The 25,435-nt window shown below is 41.5% G+C and overlaps 2 protein-coding genes across 3 annotated transcripts; one reads left to right on the top strand and one right to left on the bottom strand.

Moving 5' to 3' along the window:
- Positions 1–1,018: 1,018 nt before the first annotated feature.
- On the top strand, positions 1,019–7,248 carry mpnd (MPN domain containing; the record flags this gene model as incomplete). 2 transcript variants are annotated; one of them, XM_084548387.1, is made up of 13 exons in its annotated part: positions 1,019–1,206; positions 1,727–1,929; positions 2,045–2,266; positions 2,704–2,803; positions 2,882–2,960; positions 3,046–3,142; positions 3,226–3,298; positions 3,385–3,461; positions 3,919–4,087; positions 5,662–5,732; positions 5,876–5,965; positions 6,061–6,153; positions 6,241–7,247. In XM_084548387.1, the coding sequence occupies 13 exons, from the start codon at positions 1,203–1,205 to the stop codon at positions 6,325–6,327; spliced, it is 1,365 nt and encodes a 454-aa protein (XP_084404513.1). In that variant the 3' UTR covers positions 6,328–7,247. The 2 variants fall into 2 exon arrangements, with proteins under 2 accessions (XP_084404513.1, XP_084404512.1); XM_084548386.1 differs by lacking the exon at positions 1,019–1,206 and having other exon boundaries at positions 1,711–1,929; positions 6,241–7,248.
- Positions 7,249–7,359: 111 nt separating this feature from the next.
- Positions 7,360–25,326, bottom strand: sh3gl1b (SH3-domain GRB2-like 1b). The gene is made up of 9 exons (XM_084548388.1): positions 24,543–25,326; positions 17,895–17,963; positions 16,873–16,945; positions 16,636–16,779; positions 16,234–16,367; positions 15,834–15,992; positions 13,235–13,338; positions 12,252–12,385; positions 7,360–10,142 (listed from the first exon to the last, which is right to left on the bottom strand). The coding sequence occupies exons 1-9, from the start codon at positions 24,585–24,587 to the stop codon at positions 9,949–9,951; spliced, it is 1,056 nt and encodes a 351-aa protein (XP_084404514.1). The 5' UTR covers positions 24,588–25,326; the 3' UTR covers positions 7,360–9,948.
- Between the last annotated feature and the right edge of the window lie 109 nt (positions 25,327–25,435).

Genomic DNA, 25,435 nt, shown 5'->3' on the forward strand with positions numbered 1-25,435 from the left:
TAGTCGATGTTATTGCCGCACAAGGGGGGTGCAGCAGATGCTGAAAACAAGAGTTCGCATGCAAACTCACAGTGAAAATAAAATTATTTTCTTAAAAAATAAAATAAAATAAATAAATACACAAGCATAATAATGTTGTTTCATTTGTTTGATGGGGTTCTCTTTTTCTTCGGTTACGATTTGTGCAAACATCCACAGATGTTTTGAGTAATTTCTTTTATGCAGAAATAGAAAACTCTGAGGCGTGGAAATATGTTTATATGGTGAAACTCAAGTGGGTGTTTGAGGTAAGGGTTGAGTATAAATGTGTATGCATGAGTAAATTGCACATTTCTGAAATTTTATTTGGATTAGCACAAATTTTCTTCTCTCGGCTAGATCTCTAACCTCTTCCAGGGCGTTTTAAACAGACTGCCTGGACGAGGGCCTGTGTTGCCACCAGGTGGGGTAATAAGAGGAGGACTCGGTGCAGACAGACTGCTGGAGGTTTGCTGCCCTCCGCAGGCAGCTTCCCGGTAAATGTGCTTTATTATTTCGGAAATAAAGAAGGACCATCTCGGTGTAGCGAAGGAAACCACGGGAAAACACAGTGCAGCACGGGGCATTGTCGTGTTTTAACCCCACGCAAACCATCGCGTGTAGCCGCCGTGTGGTGTTTCTTACGCGTAAAAGCCCCATTGTCTCCAGGAGCCACTTTTAATTTGCCTAAAAGCCAGTCAGCAGCTGCTTCACGTGAACGGCGCGACACTTCAGGTTTTTCCGGAGGAAACGCAGATTTATCGACACATTGTTCACGTTTCCACCAAACACTTGAGACATTTCTTTAACCCAACGCCTCGCCGCTACCCCGCGGTGGTTGAGCGGTCTCGTAAAAGCCAGAGGATGCGTGAATAATGGCAGACAGACCGGCATGGCACGTCAGACAAACCCGCTCAGAAGAACACAGGGAGAGTGACAAGGACGGGGAGAGGGAGAAAGAAAGGGGAGGGGAACTGACATTAAAGCAACACAACAAGGAAACTACACTGCAGAGCCACAGACGCCTTCATTTTATGTTTTTGAATAATAGCCGGAGCTAGTGTGGCGGAGTGTGTCTGAGAGATCAGCCCGGAGCTCGACCCCGCACAGCCTCAAGTGCCCCGAAAAGGAGCCGCTTTTGGACCGAGTTGGCTTTAAAGGCGCCCTCCGTCGCTTCCAGAGATATGGGTGAGAAAAATGAAAGAGGGCTTTAATTGTGATTCTGAGTGAAATTAACTGAAAGGGGGGAGAGAAAGAGAGGGAGAGAGAGAGCAGGCCTCTTGTAGCGGACAGAGCCGTGCCCTAATGGGAGGTGGAAACAAAAGGCCAGCGCAGCTTAGCCGTAATTAATGTCATTTTCATTATCTTTAGGCTTTTTTTTTCTTTTTCTTTTTGCACCCCCCTCGAGATTCCCCCCATCATGCCAGGGGTTGCTATCACTTTAGCATGCTGCAATTATGATGCTGGCTGCCATTACAGTGCAGCTTTCATCAGGAAGTCATTAGAATTTAAAATAAAGGGCATTAGCTTTGACTTTGTTCCTGGTGCAACTTTGATATACAGATGTTTTGCTGGTGGTGGTGGTGGTGGTCAGGTGCTCTGCTAATTTTAAAGAAACAGTGCTTCCACAGGAGGCTGTTGAGTGAGAAAACGCTGAATTCATGCACCATGAGGAGCCACAGTCACCTGCAAATGTTTGCATCCTCAGGCTCGGAGCCACCCAGCTCTCCACAGGTAGTGGAGGACGGAGGCGAGGAGGATGAGGAGGAGCTGAGCGGAGGGGAGGAGGCGGACCTGCGCTCCAGCTCGGGACGGGGCTCGCTGCTGACCCGGAGAGGCATCACCCTGAGAGTGCTGCTCAAGGATGGACTGGTGGAGCCAGGGGACGGCGTCCTAGCCATCCACTACCTGGTAATAACACACACCACTTGCCATTATTAATGGGTGTATTATCTCCTCAGGTTGCACCTTTAGGGAATTAAACCCACAACCATTTGTTTCTTCCCTCTCATCTTTGCTCCTCCAGGGGAAGAATTTCGTGGGAGACCTGTTGAATGATGGCAAAATCCGCTGGGTTGAGACGGGCCAGATCTTCAACTCCCCCAGCGCCTGGGCGACGCACTGCAAGCGCCTGGTCAACCCGGCCAAGAAGTCCGGCTGCGGCTGGGCGTCCGTGCGCTACCGGGGACAGAAGCTGGTCCAGTACAAAACCACCTGGCTGCACAAGTATCAGCCCAGCGCAGACATGGTGAGAACAGGAGGAGGAGAGCTGTTCCTCCTCTTTCAGCTTTTCGTCAGATATCTGAGGCGGCATGCTCAGATGCCTTTCCAAGTCAAACATCATGATGCAGACTTATACTTAGAAATAACAAGACCAAAAAATGCTTTTAGACAGATTTAGTACAAAGAAAGAATAGTTGGTTAGAGGTTTTAGGAAGGGTCGATGAACAGACAGAGCTTTTTACATGCAAAGAGAAAAAGGGGAACGCCACAAAGACGACGCAAAGTGAGGCCTGATTGTGAAAGAGAGACGGTGAAAGTAAAAAGGAACAGCGCTTACGTAAAACTGTTGAATGAAATGAAAACGTCTTCGCTTGCAGAAGAAGAATAATGCGTGTCATTGACTGAATACTGTTGTGTTTCCTTCCTTCGTCACATGTTGTGTTCACTTATTGTGATTGCCAGAGCTTGGTGAGTGAGGAGGATGATGACGAAGATGAGGAGGAAGGGAAGGCGGCTGTGCAGGCGGATGAGAAGAACAAGAACACCAAGCCTGGATTAAGTGGTATCGTCTGACTCTCCTGTCTTGTTTTCTCTTCTAACAGTCAGTGGTTTAACGTTGATTCCCTTTCCTGCGTCACAGATGTGATGGTTTCACGGAGATCGGACAGAGAGAGGATTCCTGTCAGATACTGCACCCTGGGCACCAGGGACGCTGCCAGGTACTGCTTTTTAAACACAGTGTAATTCCACGTATGCTGCGCATGGAGCGAACTGCGGTCGACGCATGTTGACTTGTGTCCTCAGAGATCCACACACACTAGTGGAGCTGTCGGCATTCTCAGCCATCAACAGATTCCAGCCTTTCAATGTAGCCGTGTCCAGTAATGTACTGCTGCTAATGGTGAGCATGAAGCACTTTTAAAAGAATATTGTTAGATATTGTTAGGAGGAGGGGGGGGGTTACCTGCTTTTTGTCCTTCGTAGGACTTCCACTGTCACCTGACCTCCAGCGAGGTGGTGGGATACCTCGGAGGACGATGGGACACAAACACACAACGTGAGTGCGACCTTGAAATAACAATGCAGCTTCCTAAAAGTGCTAGGTTGTCACAGGAGCTCCGTCTGTCTTTCACTGTATTTCAGTGCTGACGGTGTTGAGGGCTTTCCCCTGTCGGACCAGGCTGGCAGACAGAGACTCTGCTTCTGCTGTTGAAGAGGAGGTAACACATAACAGTGAATCAGTAGAGCATGCCTTCAGAAGGTGACAGACACCCAGCTTAAAAATTTACAAGGTCTCCCCGTAGCTCAGCTCAGCTGCCAGCACTTGTCAACATGAATCTCTCCAGAAACCGAAAAATAGACTTTTGAATATCCATCTCTGGGATTGTGTGCTTACGTACACTTACATTCTGTTAAAAGTTTTAAAATCCAGCAACAATGCATGTTTTTGTTGCTGTTGTTTTTTTGTGGAAGCATCCTGAGGTACAGAAATAGATGTGGGTTTCTCCCAGTTTAGTTTTGTGCAGTAATATTAGTAAAACTGTGAAACCATGAAATGTGAGGAACTGAGAAATGACCACTTTACAGAACTGGACCCTGCAGTGTTTTTACTTTTTCTCAGGCGAAACAAAATTAAAAGCAAACAAGCTTACTAGTCTTTAATCGTGTCTGTTCCAGATCTGTCAGAACCTGTTCATGCGTGGGCTGTCGCTGGTGGGCTGGTACCACAGTCACCCGCGAGGCCCGGCCCTGCCGTCACTGCAGGACATCGACTCTCAGATGGACCACCAGCTCAGGCTGCAGGGCTCAAACAACGGCTTCCAGCCCTGCCTGGGCATCATCTGTGGTACGTGCCTGTTGTAGCCACAGTGTGGCACTGTAATAATGTGACAAATGAGATTATTGATCTAGATCATTTATTATTAGTTGGTGTGCTGCGCTGTCAGAAATACTGACCGACCAAGCTGAGTTGCCCGTGGGGTTGCCGATTTTGGAATGGAGTAATGTCAAGTTGAGGCGGCAGCAGATAGTGCAGGATGACTGACTGCTGAACGGCTCATGAATTGGTCATTAGTGCACAAAGGTCATGTACATGATGGGAATAAAAACAAAACATGAGTGTTAAGAAGACAAATTAACAATGACAAGGGAAGAAAGGAATAAAAAACAAATCCAGTGGTCAGCACAATAATATCAGCAAACACTACTGTTGTTACTTCGTGACAAGGAAGAAACAGAAGTTTGCATGTTTTTTCTCATAAGTGTTATTTTCGTAAAGGGGAATTACTGTTGTTTTACAACCTGGACCTTATTTCTGGCATAAAATACAATCGTTTACTCTCCCATATAATTTTTGTGTAATTTGTAGTCGTTCGGGAGATAATTAGATCAGCGTATATCCATAGAGTGGGAGTGACTGGGGCACCGAAACGCAGCCTCTAAATAACACATTATCTGCCGCAAAACTCGTTCATTTCACCAATATTTTGTTATGATACGCTAGTGCTATTCCCCGTTGAGTCTGGAGTTACCTGTTATCATCATCCAGGGTCTGTAGATTGACCTACAGACCCTGGATGGTGTCTTCTGACCTGGATGATGTCGTCTCTGAGCACCGTGCACACCCGCGACGGTCGGCTTGTTTACCTGTAATTTGCTACTGCTAGTTTTTTTTTTGCAACATGGCTGAATATTTTTCAGATTCTGAGGTTGTGGACGAACCATAGCAGTAGCAAATTACGTCGTGGGTGCACACGCCGCTCAGAGGTGACATCATCCAGGTCAGAGGTTAGTAGGTCAATCTACAGACCCCGGATGATGATAACAGGTAACTCTGGACTCAAGGGGGAATAGCGCTAGCGTATCATAACAAAATATTGGTGAAATAATAATAATAATAATAATACATTTTATTTATAGGCGCCTTTCACGACACTCAAGGTCACCGCACAAAATTGTTTAAAAATAAAACACAATAAACGAGTTTCACGGCAGATAATGCGTTATTTAGAGGATGCGTTTTGGTGCCCCAGTCACTCCCACTATATGGATATACGCTCATCTAATTATCTCCCGACTGACTACAAATTACACAAAAGTCCAGGTTGTAAAAAACAGTAGCTTCCCTTTAATTGGGTTGCAGTAAAATGTGGCATTTGAGTTAGATCCTCTGTAAACATTTGAGTAAATGTAGGCATATAAGGATTCGTTCTGCAGTAATGAAAGGATTAGAGGTCAATAAAACATCACAGCGCAGAAACTGAGCCAAACTGAGTGTTTCTACACTGTAAAAAATGTCTTAATCGGATTTAGTTTCTAAATGGGACTTAAATTTTCCAGTATCTTCCATGGCATGTGAAGGCATCGTTGCAGTCATGACCTTTACTACTTTAACTTTTTTTTTTAACTCTACTTTGTCAGGTCCATATTATCATGGAAATCAAGGCGTGGCATCTACAATAACTCCATTCTGGGTCGTCCCACCGCCTGAGGTGAGGACACCGACATAATAGGCTTTAAGTTGCTCGCCTGCTTATTTCATAGCTTTGTCATTTAATCCTTTCTCTTTATTTAGACAATCAGTTGTGCTCACATTTCTGCCAAAACATCTCCTCCTCCTCCTCCCTTTCTGCAGCAACGACCCAACGACTATGGTATCCCAGTGGCTGTGGAGGTCACCTACGTACAGGACAACTTTCTCACCAGTGATGTTTTAAATGAGATGGTACAAATACTGCAACATCAGCTCTTTGAAAACTTTGCGTAATGCCTTTTATAAGAGCTATAAATCATCATAAACACGTGTTGCCATTTCCACAGATGCTGCTGGTTGAGTACTACCGGGCAGCTCCTGATCTCGTCCAGTTCAACCAGTTCTGGTGTCCCGACACGACCATGATGGACAAGATAAAGGTAGGACGAGCAAAAGAAAGCCAACTTCAGCTCACTTTATGCCTGTACTGATATTAGTTAGTTGACCCAACTTGTCTCCCTCCTCAGGGCTCTCTGAGTTGTCATGCCCCCAAAGACCAGGCCTACTCTCAGATCTTAGAGCACGTCTACAGTCAGCTGAGCAACATGCACTGAGCGGATCCTCTCTGCAGGAGCCATGGTGCCGCTCTCCGTCTAAAGTCTTTCCATTTCAGACACATTTTTCTTTGCAGAGCTGACAGGACTGTCGGCGGCAGTCAGTGTACAATGTAAAACGTGCTTGAAAAACATGTAGATGCCTTGAACGCGCTCGTGCTTGAGTGGTAATTTTGATACTGTATTGAAGTTATAACACATTTCAGTGACTTGGGAGAAGTTAAATCTGTGACGGTCGCTGCTGCTGGAGGTCGTTTTTTGCCGCCGATTATTACACAAATCAAACCAGAGAACACGAAACTCCGTGAACCAATACTTCACAGGCAGACACTACATACTGGAGCAGAAATCAGCCTCTAACGTTTTACACATGGACCTATGTGCCTGTCTGTGCCAGTATCTCATGCTGTGAGCAGATGCTGCCAGATACGTACAATGTAAACTTCCAGTGTCTTGTAGCTGCCTTTGTAATCAAAACCAAGGATTGGAACAGTAAAAACAAGTTGTGCGCAAACATCCTACAGTACATTAGCAGCACATGCCAAGGTTTCTGTGTTTGATCTACACTGTACTCTGCAATATGTGAATGTTTGCGTCCCTCATGTCAGACTGAAAGGTTGTATTGTGGTGCAAGTTAATTTTTTACATCCACTACTCAAATGAACCAGGTGTGTGTTTGTGTGTGCGTGCGTGCGCCGTGCTGTGAATGTGCCTCTCTACTGTCTCCCTGTCAGGTTATGTGAGATGAGTCCCGTTGGTCGGGGCACATATTTGCTTCCTCTCTATCCGTACTGTATTTATTACTAACTGTGCATTGTGTGACATACATGTATGAAGACAGAGCAATGCCTTAAGCCTGCTGATTGATGATCCACAAAGCATTAAAATATACACACTGGAACTATTTAAACAAGTCTGACTGTGATTTGTTCTCTTTATTCTACTTACACATGTATTCATGCATTACCCTTTAAACAATTCTTTTGGTTTTGTTTTGCAGCTATAGCGCTCACCCTACAAACACAACGGTAACATATTCTTTCTTTTTATTTATTGTAAGAATGGGAGAGGTTGGGGACAAGACAGAAGCACGTACAAATACTGTGATAATAAAAGACAAAATATTGTGGTTAAATTCTGTATTCATACCAAAAGTAAAAAAAGCAAACTTAAATCTAAAGATATACACGTACAGGATGTAATAATAGGACTACATGCAAAGATTAATTTAAATGTTTTAAGGTCTCGTATATAAAAAATAATACTACAGAGAGCCAGAAGGATTTAATGGTGTTGAAAAGAGCATTTAAGACCGATTAAACGAATGCAAAGCCCTTTAAGAAGAGAAATCAGAGGGACTTTTTTTTTTTCTAACAGATCAACATTTTCATAAAAAACTGTTTCCACTGGTGGTCTGCTTTTAAACCACACATTAGTCTGAAAATAACCATCCAGAAAACTGCCTGTAGTGTCATCAATGTGCAGATATATGCAGACATGCATTCAGTCTTTACATAGGAAAGTGCCGTTGGCTAGAGAGAAACAGAAAGGTAGAAAAAGGACATTTGTGACAATGTTTTAAGTAGCTAGGTTAGGTTTTGGTTGCTGTATTAGCCTTTAACAAAGGCACTAGAACGAAGATAACAATTACGTTTTTATACATATAGAACAGTGTGATCCAGACAGCACATCCTATCACCTTTAGCCCTGAACTTTACACAAACATTGATGTAGTAAGGTCAAAGGTGTAAACATTTGAGATGAAAACTAAGTGTTTGGCAGCAATGGAGTGACGGACAAACACAGGAACAAGAGGGGAAAGGCAGCAGAAGGGTACTACAAACAGTTAAAGAGCACATATCTGACATTCACAATAACATCTTTTTTACCACAGACAATTCAAAATCAGCTGGACTGAAGCCAAATGTTTGGTGACGACGGTTCCCCTAATTCATCCAAAGGGACACCAGCTTACAAATCCCCTTGATGGTTTCCCTTTTAATTCAAGGTGTTTCCCTCATCCTGTACACAGTGTATGCTGGATTATCTAACTTGTCGTTGAGGAAATCCAGAACAAGAAGCCAGCCTTGTTTAGAGAGAAATACGCCTCCGTCAGCCCAAGATACTAACAAATCAATCTAACCAGAGCCGTTGTGAATGAGCAGAATCACAAGGTACGTTTTTTCAAACACATACAAGTTTCACATTCTCTCAGACGTGAGGGCGAACAGTAACAGCAGGACAATTAGTGATGTACATAAAAGACGGAGTAGCTGCCAGCAGCATCGTCTAAACGGCGGCACCGTGTGAAAGTCAACCGGTGCCCAAAACAAGGGGTCAATAACAGGCTGAACAAACGGAAAAAGGCTTAACATGGTACACTACACGGGCCCAAAACTTAATGAATATATGGCTGTGTTACACAATCACTACACGATACGTTTCTATTGCTTTTAAAGTCTTTTTGGCTCTTTCTCCTCTATTGAATGGACTTGCAGACAAAAAAAAAACAAAAAAAAACGTAAAAATCTTTCTATGTTTCTAAGCGACAAACACGCGCCTGCTTTAAGTGTCAAAAAGGTGCAACCTCTGCATTTAACTTTGGGTCTGTGTGTAATGGTGGAGTAAGTCTGTCACACACAGAACAATCTCATTTGAGGACCAAGGTGCTATTGCAACATTATTTTTTCACATGTTCTGTTACCAGTTCAACTCTTAAAAAAACTACTGTAGTAAGTAAAGGGTGAAATAAATCAAATACTGAAAGAAAGGGACAGTACTACGTTAAGATATCATATTGGACAGCTTAACATATATGAGAAAAAAAAAATAATTAAAATAAGTCTAAACTTGAAAAAGGTCTAAATCAAAAATCTGAATTTTTCAAATGAAATTTTGGTTCATGATTCTTAATAAAAATGCAAATTAAGTCATTTAGTCATCTAGTTTTAACTGTATATAGTCGCATGTAGTTCCACTTTAGTTCAGGTGGAAGTCGTTCTCAGTCGTGCCAGCAGGTGGCATCAAGAGACGAACTCTGGTGCTGAAGAGGCACCAGCAGAGTTCACAATTTTGAAATGAGGCCATTATTCAGCCAAGCCACACATGACATTTACTGAGGTTTGAGGAGGCCTCTCCAGTCTAAAAACTGACTGCTACCTCAGTGACCAACCTGAGCTTTAAACAGACTGCAGTCACACCAAAAGAATGATATGAAATGTGTCACCCGAGTCACTGCGATGACCATATTTAATACAAATTCTTGTTCTATATCATTAATTTCTGGTTAAAAACAATATTGCTTAAAAACGTTTTATCAGTTAGTCCTCAAGAAATGTTTCTTACTGTCAGATAGCAACTTTTTGCCTCCATCTTAGTCTAGATCCTTTTACCTTTGAGTGAAACCGGTTCATGGTCTGGACTGGACTTTGAAATGTGAACATCGTCTCCAGAACTCCACGTGACAAAAAGAGCTCCTCTGTGATGATGATGATGCCGGAGCTGAAGGCGAAAATGAAACCTCTGTGGACCGTCCCTTGTCTTCGCTTTCCTCCCTCTCAACTACTTCTACTTGCTCTCCCCTCCTCCTCCTCTCCATCAGTCTCCTTTAAGCTCTCTATATTAGTGTGGCAACGGAACAAGGACCTCGACGTAGTTGAGAGGGAAGAATCCTGACTGGCCGTTCAGCATGCCTTCGTACCAGTTCTCGTCAATCTGATTGGTCAGGGTGATGATGTCGCCCTCGCGGAAGCCCAGCTCTCCCTCGTTCTCCGGCTCAAAGTCGTACAGCGCCTTACAGCTCGGCTGCTCCGGGGCTGAAGAACAAGCACGAGGAGAAATTATAAAGATGAAGCCAGGACAAGGAAGTCACATTTCAATCCTTATCCATACCATCACATATATACGATTACACATTTTATCTGTATGCAAGTGAAAAGTTAGTATACAGTATAGTCACATCAACACATCAATGCAAACGACATCATGAGTGGTGACAAGTCTTTGACCATAAACTACAACACCCTGAGACACCACGCTCCTGTATGACTGCCATCCTTCTGTCTCTCCCCTGTGACCTCACATACATCAGCAGAGGAGAGTAGAGCTCTGCACACAAGACAAACTAGGCTTTTTTGTTGCCAAACAATTTTCTCATTGTATCAAGTTCACCCAACACACTGCTGGGTCAGCTAGAGACAGGGAAAGCTTTGGCCACACACTCCCTGTGAGTTTTACACCGTACTGTATCGGTTGACGGAGGTGGAAAACACACTTAACGAAATGAGCAACAACTCCATAGTAGGATTATCACAATTACAAACATCTCTCCAAAGACAGGTTATATAAGAAGAGGCATCTTAGATTAAATAATTGTTTATTCCACGCACAAAAGGGAAAACAAGTTAATGTTTTCCCTCAGTTATAATGCCCCTCAAAAGCTGAATTTGCCTCAATTTTGAATAAAAATATGGTTTGATGCCAACAGCCTATGAATGACCGTAATAAGCATTATCACTCAAATTGCACAAATTTAGATACCACTTCAGACAGAAATTAATAATTTAATTAATAAGTGTAGCTGAAAACACCTAGACTGTTAACTAATAACGAATCTTCACATTTTCTAAATATGTGATATGAATAGTAATACTATCATGTATCCACAGTTTTTCCTTTACCATTAAATATTATTACGGTTTATCTTCTCGCTACATGCAATATCATGCAACTTCCTGTACTCAAATTAAACACAAATGTGAGCTCAGGCTTAACAAGCTGTCAAACACGCAACTGTACTCAAAGCTTTACAATGTGCTCATTGTGCGGTTTCATAAGTGAGAAACTTTCTATATCAAGTTTCATGTATGTAAGGATGTGTGATTCCAGTACAGAAGTACAGACAGCAGATAACCAACAGGAAAGAAGCCTTCAGTTACTTCCACTTTGGTAGCTTCTGTACTGAAATGGGTTTAAAAAAACATAAATTGCGGCTAATAGTGTTAAACCTTAAATGTAAATCATACTTTTAGGAAGTTAAGATGCAGTATTTCAAATGACAGGATGTAGAGTTTCAAAACCACAGGCCGCTGATCTATACGTGCGCCAATAAACCACTAATTATCTGTTAAGCCTATGAGAAGAAACTTTACACATTTGCCACCAGAAACTGCACAAACACGCACACGACATAACAAAGAAAATTGTGACAATAAAAAAGGCCCACACAATCTGTGACTCACACAGTCCTGGTTTCCAAAAGGACAATCTGGCCAAGTGAAAAGACGGCTCTGATGATGTCACAGGAAAGAGGAACAAGGTCAGGCAGAGAAAGGCCGGCCCCATGACAGGGCAGCACACACACACAACACACACACACACACACACACACACACACACACACACATACTACCTCCTCCCCCTCAAACTGAAGCACACGTCCATTTTCTCATGGTCACCACCAAGTGAAGCCGTTTAGTCATTTTGAAAGACAAACACTCGGTGCATGCCATAGTTTTCAACGGCTCCAACAGACCCGAGGAAAAAAAAAGAGATGCACAAGGTTCACATATTTCTGCTCAGTGCTACAGATTGACTGCAGTTGTTGAGCAATCATGTTGGCAATGTAGAGAATTTTCTGTTTCCACGAAACAGGTTCTATGCAGGCATGCTATTTTGGCTTGGTCTGTCTCCTGCCCGGGTAGAAACAGCTGGATGTGTTGTTGTTTTTGAACTCTGTTAGGGAAGCTCATTTCAGCATAAGTTACTAGATATAGATTAGTGTGGTGTGAGAGCGATGCTGATGGAAAGATAAATCGAAAATACTGAAAAAGGCCGTCTTTGTTTTGTCAATACGGCATATGTAAATGATTATGGTAAATGTTGAGTTTGTGGCTGAATCTATATTAAACAACTGCCTCTCTTACCTGAGTTGCGTGAGGGTGGAGGAGCCATTGAGGCTGTATAGCTGCCATTTGAATGGTTGTTGTCTCCAAAGTCAAAGATAGGCTTAGGTTTGGGTGTGTATTCACGCCTGGGTCGAGACTGAGCGTCATTCATCCTGTTCAGGGGGACAAATTCATTTGAGACTTACATTCCCAAACGACAACAATAAACACATAGTTATGTCAGACTCTAACTGAATCAGCACAGAAATGGCCCCAAGCAGTAAGCTGCACAGTCACCTGTACAGACATGTACAGTATGTTGATATTCATGTGTATCTGGCCCAGTCCAGACCTGGTATTAACATGCATTGTGGGGAATCCGAGGCCAAGAGGGCAGCTCTAAGTACTTGTTCACACCTCGCATTAAAATGAGATTTACATAACACCGACATCATTTGGGGCGCAGTACAATATTGTGCAAATTGTAGGCGGCTCAAAACTACGAATCGTGTTTTACCGCTGTGTCAGAGCAATGACCAGCGCTGTTTGAAAAACTTTCTCTGTCTATATGCCAACACATAGCATACTCTCATTCAATAGTATCATTTGTTCATTCATTATTGTTTGTTTAGAATATTTTTTTAGTTTAGTCATAAGAATAAAATAAATTAAAAAGGCCTCCTTTCTAACACTTATGATCCTTTTGCATTGTCTGGCGGTGCATCATACATAATACTGCTTTTGTGGAGCGAAATGAATGAGACAAAACGCTGCTTATGCAAAGGACGTCAGTTGAGTAGGCGGTCAGTCGACATGTACGTGACACATCGTGCGTTCACACTGCAGAAAGAATGTAGTCACAGGCAGCCCAGACCATCTTCAAATGTGGTCTGGGAAATCTATCTCAAATGCATCTTGGGTGTGTTCACACCTGCACTTAAAGCTGGCCACTTGCGATCGAATCACCCAGAATGCATGTTAATACCAAGCTCAGACAGGACCTTTTGGTTTCATTACTGCACCTGTCTCGAAGTTTGTCTGAAAGCTCCTCCAGCACCTGCACGGCCTGTCTGTGGTACTGCAGCTGGGACTCCACCAGAGATGACAGCTGGCTCACTTGCTCTATCTACACAGACACATATAAATAAATGACATATAGATTACATAAATAATAATCTGTTGAATAATCTAGACTATGAAACCACAATTTAAAAAAAGCCCAGTAACTGTATATGGTCATTTACTGCACCCTGGAGGTTATCATAAAACCAACCCATAATAAATTATTGATGTAGTTGTTTCACAATATTGTCTGTTTTTTAAATGCATTCAGTCTCATTTTAAGGTTTTACTAGATGCTTAGTACAAAAATATTTTGTCCAACCAACTATTTCAATGGTGGTACTCTGTAAGGAAGCATGTATTTGGAAATGAAACAGACTATATAGATAGAATCACTTCCTCAGCTCGATCACAGGTTGACATCTGGTGAGCTGGACCTGTCGGTGCTGGAATTCAGAGTTCCACCTTTTTCTGTCCGTTATAAAGCAATTTCTGGGATTCAATAACATGTTTTCGCCCCACTCCCATTTTAACATCCAAATTTAGCAATATTCAGTGTTTAAAGAGCTGTGAGGAACAACAAAAAAAGAGGAGAGGCTGACATCAGGGAAATAACAGGAAATATGAAACGGACAGATTTCCTGTAGGTAAAATTTTTTCATGTCCAGTCTGTCAGCTAGTCTTCAATATTAAAACAAACCACTGAGCTGTAATCAATTAGATTACAGTCAATCTGATTAAGGTCTTACCTACTAAACCCAAACACTGATTGAATGCTGTTCAACTGCTTTTTAAAGACCTGTTTATCTCCAGTGATATCGTGCTGAATGAGTGTGTTTCATCAATTTTTACAGGTCTACCTGACGCAGTGTTATGTTTGCCCTGTGGGTGGGTGTCCGTTTGACGAAGTCAAGGAAAGCACAGCACAGAAGCTAGTAATAAAAGGTTTCATGATACAGTGATAGCAGCATTAGATATCACAAGGTGGTGCAGGCTTAGAACTCACTACGGTTATCCTTCGAAATGTGTCTGATTAAATATTATAGAGAGAGAGAAAGGTCCAGAGAAAGGTCTGGAGAAAGGTCCAGTGTTTTAAAAAAATAAGTTAAAGTCACAAACTCTGGAATACTTTCATAACCCATCTACACAGTTGAGGCTAACAGTCTTATGGAGAGCCGAAGTCCCGCCCCCTCTACTTCCGGGTTATGGGACCTATCTTTCGAAAAAATATGAACGGCAGTCTATGGCGAAAGATAAATTATTTTCTGGTCCCGATCGACTTGTGCCTTGGATTATACATATGTTGTTTTTCAGAATAAAAAATTATTTTACATGTCAAGAATGTCACAGTTTGTCGCAAGATAGTTAAGTAAAACGCTATGGAAAATACGTAATTAAACGAACTACAAGTCCCGCATGCTGGCGCGTACAGAACCGACCAAAAGTCCCTTCGTGTAACTACAGCTCTCGACATGACCCGATTTATAATGATTTTCACCTCGTTTGATGCTTCTGCCTTCGTCCTGGAAGAAGACGGTAAAGCTCAACAAGGAGACAGCCATAGTTCTCTAGTTACGTACATTGTTCGAGGCGAGAGATGTAGTCCACTAAGCGATCTCATACAAAACCTAATGTTGTTCAGCTTATTTACGTCAAATAATTTATCTCTTGACGTGAAAAATTATCTTTTAAATTCACACACATCATATGTGAAATTCATGCCACAATTCGATCGGGACCAGAAAATAATTATGATCTCTCCATAGACTGCCGTTCATATTTTTTCAAAAGATAGGTCCCATAACCCGGAAGTAGAGGGGCGGGACTTCGGCTCTCTATTGAGTTAAAGCTCTTTTTCTGATGACACAAAGGTGGACAGTATGCACACCGAATGCTTGAATTTATACTCTACAGGACAAACACAGTACTTTGCCCCCATTGCAACCTGATCTGAACCTCTGCTTAGATGTGCAGACAGGCAGCAGCAGTAGGCCACTATGCACTTCAACATGGTCTGACAACTATCAACAAACCCAAAAGAAGATAATAAAGGTAGGCAGAGGTCACCTGAGTCTTTTGTGTCAGATATGTTGCAATACATATGTTATTTTCTAGATATTATACACATTCAGCCTTAGCTTACTTCTATTCAGAAGGTACAGCTAAACTAAGCAGGGACCATTTGGGTCAGAATACGAGCTCCCGAATATCTCGTTACACAGCAAAAAATGTCATCTCTTCTGGCTCCGATGAGGAGTTAGCCTGCCGTGATTATGCTCCAGAGACTTTCGATCAAAGTAACAAACGAGGACCATGGCAACAAAACAATGAAGGCAAACTTAGCAGCAGCTGTCAAAGGACACTTCACCAAAGGACACTGCAACTGTACACAAGCTCAACTGATATGAAAATCAAACATGTTTTAAAAAAGTAACTGTAAAATCTGTAAATATTGCGTATCAGCAAGAACCCAAATACTTGTATTTGGTCTGAAAAGAATATGTATTTGTTTATCCCTAGGTGACAAACACAACACACTAAACAGTAAGGAGTCCTCACGTCAGTCTCCAGCAGGTTGTACATGCTGGTCTCGGCCACTTCCTTTGACTCGTGAAACTTCTCCAGGGCCTGTCGAACCTCTTCGTCTGGGATCTTGCCCTGGCGCTTTTTCTTGTAGTCGTAGTCCAGACGACGGCCTTCCAGCTTCTTTAGATGGTGCTGATATGGAATATAAATATAGTTTTTGAGGTATAATAAATAGCTATGTCTTTTTTTTTTTAACTAAATTGTGGACATATCTTTCATCTTGCACCATCTCAAACTAACTATGCGGACAGGATTTTACTTCAACTTCAATCTGCCAAGCTGGTTAACTTATTTAATGAAATACTTCATATAGAATGGCTTGAAATACGTTTTTATACTGTATCTGAACTGCAAGTGAATCAGTGAACTGTACCTGTATCTCTCTGAGGTCCTTGTCACAGAGCCCTTGCAATGGATCGATAAAATTCTGTTTGACGTCGATGTCTAGAGAGTCTTTGACTTCTGCCAGTCTCTTCATGGCCTCTCCTACATCTACTAGAGCTCCCCCTGAACCACCAAGACAGATTTATGTTCAGTGACAACATTTATAGGTATACCACAGGATTATGTCACAATTAGATCACATGTATAGCACAAAACGAGATACTGTCTAAAGACACCATGCATGTGTGGCAACATTTTAATTAGACCACATACACACACATAAGCATCATAAAAAAGCACACTTCAGATAATTACACACCTCAGTGTTCCTCTAACAGGGATTTACTGCTCTAAACCAGAATACACACACACACAAACACAGATATCTTACCAAAGTTAGTGTCCTCTCCAAGGTCCTTTCCATACTTGCCCATACACTCTCCTAGCAGTCCCTCGGCCTGAGGATAGCCTGGATTCTTAACTTGACCACGGATCTTAGACATGGTGTTCAACATGGACAGTTTGGCTCGTGAAGCTGTGGAAGCAAGGGCAAGGGAACTTAATAAAAGACTATTTATTTTTTATTTAAGTTGTTAATTTTGTGCATGAAAGCATGATTTCTTCTAACCTGGGTTGGGCTGCAGGTACTCTGATGTTTTGGAGATCACCTCCACGACGGCTTTACTGGTCACATCTACTTTCTGCAAAACACATACATCGCACATTTGCATCAAAGCCACTGGTCAAAGGACTAAATAAAAATCTAAACAGATGAAGGAGGATTGTTGCTTACGTTTCTGTGAACAACTGCCTGCTAATCAAAAAAAGTGAAAAATATTGTATATAGTTTATTTTTTTCATTTTAATCAACTTGGATGCAGATCTAGTACTGTGTTGCTTTTATAAATAACATGTCAGATGGGTCTTTGAAGGTTTTCAGTCATCCATATCCAAAAACAATGTGTTTTCTTTAAGATGTTTCACCAATCATCCAAGTAGCTTCTTCAGCTCTAAATGACTGGTGGGCAGTTCAGGACTTTTACTAGAAACATCTGTGGGTGCTGCCCCCCTGAAACTCACATGATTAGAGTCTGTTAACGACCAGATACTCACCTGTAATTGGAGGAATTTGTTTTGATCCCGTTTTTCCCCCATGGGGGAAAGACACCACCCACAGATGTTACTTATAAAACCAAAACTCCCCACCGGCAGTTTGCAAATGAGGATGCTGCTTGGATGACTGGTGAAGCCTAGCCTACTCTAATCCTGCCTTTTTCTTTTTGGATATAGTATGTCAGATAATAAAATACCCACTGAACGTACCAAACTGTGTCCAAGGTGACGTCTTTAGTACCTACATTTTGGAATTTGCCACCACTGAGTTATGTTTGACCTTTAAGAGTCTTTCACGCTCAAGTATTAACTTGTTTTTAAGGAACTTCCTTGTTTATTTGACTGTCTGAGAGGTGTGAAACGTAGCCAAATTGCACATAGTGTACGGTACGCCAAAGACTGTCATAAAATTTGGGTCTGAAAATGTTGTCAAGAATGTCCACATAAAACAAAAAACACAATATATTTGTGCACTGTGAGAAAACATCCAAGGAATTTTAACATTTTTATTTAAGAAAAGAAATATGCCTCTCTTACCCGTTCCAAGTCTCTGAAGTCATCGTCTAGTTTAGTTCCTTCTGCACCCCCAACTTTCTCACTTACCATCTAGGATGAGAGACACAAAGAGAGAGGAAGAGAGGAGAATGGGGGAGAACAGAGACAACAGAATGTAAATTAATTAATGGTGCTCATAAGGTTTTGATTTGCGTGGGAAACACGCACATCTCTGACCTACGAACAGATTCTTCATGAGCATATATGCTACCAAAAATGCAATGATCAACATTTGTTTGGCAAACTGCATGAGTGGAGCACAGTATAGTTCATGTCCTGTGTGAAAGGAATATAGCAGATAAAAGAGTAGCAAAAGACTAGATATCAGACACAAAACAACATCTTTAACTGTGTTCTGCAAATGAAAAAAAAAAGGGTAGAGCTAAATACTTGACTTATCCTGTAGGAAATGCAGCAGATAACCCTTACCAGGAGTGGGGTTCGAACCCACGCGGACACATGTCCATTGGATCTTAAGTCCAACGCCTTAACCACTCGGCCATCCTGGTATACAGCGTCACTAGCTCCACAACTTTTTTCAATCAATACGTTACAACTGATGTTGATTAAGACCATATGTACAACTAAGTGGGATTTCTCAACATGTTTACAGGCGACAGTTAAAAGCCTAACAAATGGAGAACAGGCCCATTTCTGTCTGTGTACAGTAAAAGTACTCCTTCAATTCGAAGGAAGGGTTTGTACATTTCCAGAGAAAGAAGCCAGTCAGATAGAAGTGGAATTTGATTAAACTGTTACTCGGACTTTGTAATGAGTCCGCACTGCTGTGAGTTCGGGATAATTAAAATCTTGACTGCTGTGTCCATGGACTACACGTGGAATGGGCAGAAAAACAACTTCCCTCGCAACCCCCAGCAAGATCATAAAAAAACGGCACGCAACAACAGCCCTTCGTTCCAGAGTATAATAGCCCTGCTCTACAAAGACAAAGGCTAGCCGCAAAGACTAATTTGCGCTTTGCTTAGCTTTCAGTTATGATTCCAGTGCACAGCACGTTTGTGCTAATAAAACTACACACAGAATTAAAAGCAGAATGTAATGAATCTGTCTTGCTCTTCTGCAGTTTCCAGGGACGCCGTAACAGTCGGTGTTAATATTTAATTATTTTGCCCTACAGTTTAAACAGAGGAAGCAAATCAAATTTTAAGTATAGTTAATGAAACACAACCTTCCTCACCGCAGTAAATGTTCCAAGACACAATGTGCAGACATTTTTAGTTTCCTAAAAATATCAGTATGCAGGTCAACGGGTCGTCTGTGTAGGATTTATTTGAAGAAACTGAATATCATCATCATAATTACATTTTGAGTGATATATAACCACTTGAAGGTAAAAGAAGAATTGTTGCCTAGAATGATTCATTTATATCTAGAGAGGGAAAGGCTTCTCTTCCAGGGAGTATGCCACGTTTCTACAGTAGCTATGAAAGGACAAAACACTTTAGAGAGGTCCTTTCAAGTTTTTTTATTTTTTTAGGCCACCTTCGCCTCCTACACGCTTCAAAAGAGGTAAATAAGGCGAGGCGTTTTCGGTCAGTTGCAATCTGCAATCTCCCTGCTAGATGACACCAAATCCCACACCGGCCCCTTAACTAAATTAGTTTTTTGACAGCTCTATATTTGTAGGCTTTGGTCTAAACTACCAATGCAGACACGTATAATTTGACACAATCGTAATCCTCTACAAAGGCAAGCCAAGTGTTTTTTTCTCCACTCTGAAACTGTTTACATATCGTGTCCTGTCCTTATGAGCATTGAGTATGAGCATTGTTCTTTATCTTGCTCATATCCACTCCTCTGTGGTCAAGCAACAGCTGCATTTAGTCATTTCCTACATTACACAAAGCTACGGTTGGTGTCTATGTGACTACTGGCATTACCGAAAATGTCTGGGTTTACCATGAAGCATGACATCAGCACTAGTAAGGATAAGAATTTGTTCATCTAGTACTGAGGGCTAAATGGTTTCGTAATAATCTCACAAACAGAAAATTAAAAAGAAAAAGGGCTTCCGTTGAATCTCAGAAGCAGCACAGGCTTTTCCTGAGTTTATGCTTCTGTATCTCTGCTGTGTGCGGAAGGCACATGACAGTGGGCCATGGGGGATTCAGGTCACAAGTAAATAAACAGGCACAACTCGCTGACTCTCCATTTGATTTTCCAACTGTGCAGAAATCCGCAGTTTTAAGCTTTGCCCTTCTAGAAGAATTCTAGTGCGCCTTAGAAGACACCTTAGAAAGGTAATACATTGAATTAATTATGTGATGCTTTGCTACGTCACTGAAATAAAGAAATGAGCTTTTATTGAATTTTTGAATTAACCGTTGGTCACGACAATAAGCACTCAAGCACAGTGTAGCATTTCCGTTTACATGCACACATACTTCAGGAGAAGAAGCCCAAAAACATCCACAAGATGTTCTCCCAGGTAAGTTTAGGTATAAACAACACACAGAGGGATTAGTCTAGAACAGGTATCTTTTTCATCATAATGACTGGGTATTAGTTAAATGCTAGTGAATTACCACAAAGCCTAGTTAAAGCTCTCATTTGGCTTCAGATGACACCAAGACTGCAAAGCTCAGAAAGCCGATTTATACAAATCAGTTAGCGGAGAAAACCACATTGTTTTCAGTGTTTCAACGTGTGTAGTCTCTACAGCTTGCATGCTGGATTTTATTGTTAAAGTCATTCTGTCCAGGACACTTGGTAAGAGAAAACGAAATACACGTCTTAGTTGGAGACTTGAAAACCTGCTAAATGTGGTTTGAGGTCAAAGCTGGATATAAAAAAAGAACTGTGCCACAAACAGATGTGAGAAAACAACATTGTATGTGAAGATTACTTGATTGCTCAGATATCAGAAAGTGAAGGTGTGATAAGACTTTGTGTAACAGTTCCTGGTAACACATAAGAAGCTAGCTTCCCAGTACATTCAGTGAATCTTTGCAAGTCTTCAATCAATGAGAATATTTTTAAATCTCAGCCTTCGTTCTTATTTCATTTATATGAAAACTTGTGGGTACTGTCCTTCTAATTATTTTTCCCGCCACCCTTAAGCTTTACCTTCCTCCTGGTCGTATCCAGTGAATCAGTAAAGATCACAGATTTCTTTCACACGTTACCCACAGAGAAGCGTAGCAGCACTGTGGGTGGATGTACTTATTTATCACTCATAGTGGACTTAATTAGTACACTATAGTAACCATATATAGCAACCACTGTAAATATTTTTTATAATTATTGTTTCTTACCTCATATTTCTATTTTTTAATCGAAAACACATATTTTTGCACTGTCTTACCTTTGCTGCTGTAACAACTAAATTTCCCCTCAGGGATCAATAACGTCTTATCTTACATTGTCTTATCTTTAGTCAGTCGGCTAGTCCAAACAGCAGAAACTGTTTTGTGTTTAATTCAGTACAGTTTTACAGCACCACAAAACACATCCTGCAAAATGCAAAATTACCATCTTCCTCACTCTGTTTCAACACAAACTGAACATTATTACAGCCATGAAGGAGGATTTAGAGCAGGACTGTTATATTAGAAATATATTTGTTTTTACTAGTGTACCTAATGTGACATAATGTTTGTCGTTTTACAATATTCTATTTATTATTATATATTATATACTGCCTGGCCAAAAAAAAAGTTTTTAACTAAGCAAATAGGTACGAGCCTCCTATTGGATAATTACTGCATGGGTGATTATCTTTCAGCTGGTAACAAGTTATTTAACCCCAACTGATGCAATGAGTAGCTTCTCATTTCTTAGACAACCATGTCTAAAGACACATCCTGTGATTGTGGAAAAGATGTTAGTCTGTTTGAGAAGGGTCAAATCATTGGCATGCATCAAGCAGAGAAAACATCTAAGAAGATTGAAGAAACTACTAAAATTGGGTAAAGAACTGTCCAACGCATTATTAAAAACTGGAAGGATAGTGGGGAACCATCGCATCAGGGTAAGAAGAGAGGCAGATGAAGTGATGCACCCATCATGCCTAGTGCCTACTGTACAAGCCTGTGGGGGCAGTGCTATGATCTGGGGTTGCTGCAGTTGGTCAGGTCTAGGTTCAGCAACATTATGTGCCCAAAGAATGAGGTCAGCTGACTACCTGAATATACTGAATGACCAGGTTATTACATCAATGGATTTTTTCTTCCCTGATGGCACGGGCATATCCCAAGATGACAATGCCAGGATTCACTGGGCTCAGATTGTGAAAGAGTGGTTCAGGGAGCATGAGACATCATTGTCACACATGGATTGGCCACCACAGAGTCCAGACCTTAACCCCACTGAGAATCTCTGGGATGTGCTGGAGAAGGCTTTGTGACTCTCCCATCATCAATACAAGATCGTGTGACCTTGTTTTTTTGGAGGCGACTTTTTTTTTTTTTTGGCCAGACAGTGTATGTGTACATCATATATTATTAAACTGCTGATGAATCAAAGTACTTCATAAAACTGATGTAAAAATCCTACAAAATAAAACAGAAAGCAGTCTGCTCAGGAAAAACCTCTTGACTCTTATCAAATTCTTATCATCTTACAGCCACTATCATTATACCGCCTCCCTCAAATCTTAATCAATCCAATTCACTCCATCTGTAACATGCCTCCTCTTGCTTTTTACTTCACGCCATCATCCTTTCACCTGCATTTCTCATTAAGAGATGGGGATTATATCACAGGCTAAATATAATTCATATAAACCAGCGTAATCCCAGATGAAGTCCGTACCAAACTGTAATCTAGTTTTTATTAGTAAACTAATCCTCCCCCACTGAACTGTGACGAGCGTGCTGCTTGCAAATTGCAACGATTCTAAACTCGCGCTCTGCTCCAGCTAAATTTACATATTTCCCAAGAAAAGTTAAACATATACACATCTTCTAACTCCAACTACTTCTACACTTCTTCCGGATAGTGTTTACATTACAAACGAGAGATAAAGTAGACGTATCCGTTTACATATCTGCTCAGAGTTTCTGTTTCTGTACACTAACTGGACAGCTACCACACATTCCTGAAGCAGATGTTTGTTTATACACAAATAATAAACTCCAGGTGAGTGCAGCAGCAACAGTGACATAATGGTGTTTAATACAGAATTTGCATCAGGCTCCTCTCTGCGTCATCCATCACGATTATGTAACGGACTAGTTTCTGAGCATTATCTCTTCCTTAATCTTCTTGTGTATGTCCACGTACCTTTATTCATGAGTATTTATTCAGGAGAGACAACCATTCCCACTTTCACAATGAGAGAAGCATGATTTTGCAGTCTGAGTGTGACACTTAAGGTGTTTGAAGATAAAAGAGGATGTTTTGGGGGGAAAAAATATATAAAGAGACAGTGAAAAACAAGAGCCTGTGATCTTGAGGCACAGATACCATTTCCACAGACAACTTCCTGCATGCCACCACTGTAAAAAATCTGAGTTATGTCGACCGTTATTGACTCTCATGGAGTTTTTTTGGCAAGAAAAGCAGCTGCAATGCAGTCAAATAAAGCGTAAGCACACTCTTCCCACCTCCTCCTCTGCATCAGCCTTCAGGTCAATTTCTCATCATCTAATCCACTCAATCTCCTTCAAACACCTCTGCTAATCATTTTTATCGCAGTGAGCTCCAACACTTCTAAAATAACAGCATCTGAACCATGTTATTTTACCCCCCCCCCCCCACACACACACCGAAAACCAACAGGGATCTGAGCGTGTTCCTGACAGGAAGCTGGGGCAGAAACCAAATGTCTTTCCTGCTTAGATCAGCAGGGGTAGGAAAGAAAAAAAATATATATTTTTTTTTACCCGTCCCCTCCCAGGACTGAGAGCGAGCTGACCCAAATTAAAAACATTCACTTCCAAGTTCCAGAGGACAGATCCTATGACTTTTCTATCTCTGTGGTCATTTTCTAAAACGTTTTTTGCTTCCCTCATCAGACCTAAATATTGATCAGGCTCACTAACAATAGACTATAACACACAAAAAAAAACCCACTGCTATAAAATACTCCACGTCAGGAAGGAGAGAGGCACTGAAATGTATACTGATTTCTCGAAAAAGATATAGGTTATTTCCCAAACAGTGTGGTAATGAGTTTCAATGATGTCTCAGAAGATAAGACAATACTTTCAACTGAATTGTTTTACTTTTACTGTCAAAGCTCTGACTCACCCGGAGAGTCCCTTAAGAGCTAATGTTTACCACAGGACCTCACTGAGTCTGACCTGCTGTACTCGTGTGTAAGTCAACAGGACAAACTCTGAATTAGATGAAAACCACAACCAGAATAACAACAACACCAACGTTAACCGAAGTTAGTTAATGAAAACATGTCAGAAAAAGATGCACAACTTTAACGTTAGCTCTTAAAACAGCGCTAAGAGCCTGACAAATATGACACTTTATACACTGACACAAACAGTTTGTGGCTGTAACTTCCTGCTTTCGTGTCAAACTAACAGCTAGAGTAATATTATTAAAGCGTAAATAACATTAGCTTGCTATAAACCGTTAGCTGGCAATGCTAAACGTGGCTAGCCGCTAATGGTACATGACAGTTAGCTAGCAGTAAGAAAAAGTTTTGCAAACCTGACTGGCTTTATAAAACTGCTTCTTCAAGCCCGCTACAGACATCTTGAACCCCGAAAGTCTTCGACTTCCAACGGAGGTGTGAACGGGTCCCGATATGCGTAAAAGTTGGAGATATAGTTTGTTAGAAAACGGGCCAGCGCACAAAGTGCTTGGGAGGAATCATAGGACTGCAGAGCCGTCACTCCAAGTCGGGACACGCCAACTGACCACGTCCACGTCGAGAGTGATTCTTCCCGCTGTCACGACTGATACCGGAGAGAGAAGTGGGTTAGGGCCTTTAAAATCAAAAGTGTTTCCTCCTGAAGTGAAACGCGAGCATAAATGAGTCAGGGCACACCGGCACGTTACATACAGACCACCAAATCTGCACCAGCCACTATGAAGAAATCAGTTTACCGACTTTACCGACTGGATGCTGTCTGTTGGTGAACTCCGCCCCCTGCTGTATGAAGCAGGTAAACACACCTCTGTCTGCTGCATTACCTCCTCACCAGATGTTCCCATTCTCAGATAATTTATTTAACACACTAAAGTATACTGCCCTATGTTTCCTGTGTCTTATTTTCATTAAAATCACAATTTATTAGCACAAAGCTGCATTTAAATTCTCTGTGAGTCCTTTTTGATACACACATCTGGAGATTGGGCAATGGACATAGGCATTAAGGCCCTTATCATGTTGTATATTTTAGTGGCATGTTTACTCAAACGAAAACATCAGTTGCAACAGCACAAACCAGCTGACACACAATAAGTAAGTGTTTGGAGCCCATAGAGTTCAGGGACCTTTAGGGTAATTGTCAATCTGAACTTGGATTGCATGCATAGTTTGAAAAGAGTAGTGTCTTGTCTTTTCTCGCTATCTTAACAGTATCTAATCCTGCAGATAT

The sequence above is a fragment of the Chelon labrosus genome (genome assembly GCF_963514085.1).
Source record: "Chelon labrosus genome assembly, chromosome: 7".
Lineage (NCBI taxonomy): Eukaryota > Metazoa > Chordata > Actinopteri > Mugiliformes > Mugilidae > Chelon > Chelon labrosus.

Bases quoted from the DNA above. Each gene is read 5' to 3' on its own strand.
- sh3gl1b (XM_084548388.1), bottom strand. From the start codon at position 24,587: ATGTCTGTAGCGGGCTTGAAGAAGCAGTTTTATAAAGCCAGTCAG. The intron at 15,993-16,233 runs GTACAGTTCACT...ATTCCATATCAG, and splicing joins AGGACCTCAGAGAGATACAG to CACCATCTAAAGAAGCTGGA. The intron at 12,386-13,234 runs GTGCAGTAATGA...CCCCCTGAACAG, and splicing joins TCAGACAAACTTCGAGACAG to GATGAATGACGCTCAGTCTC.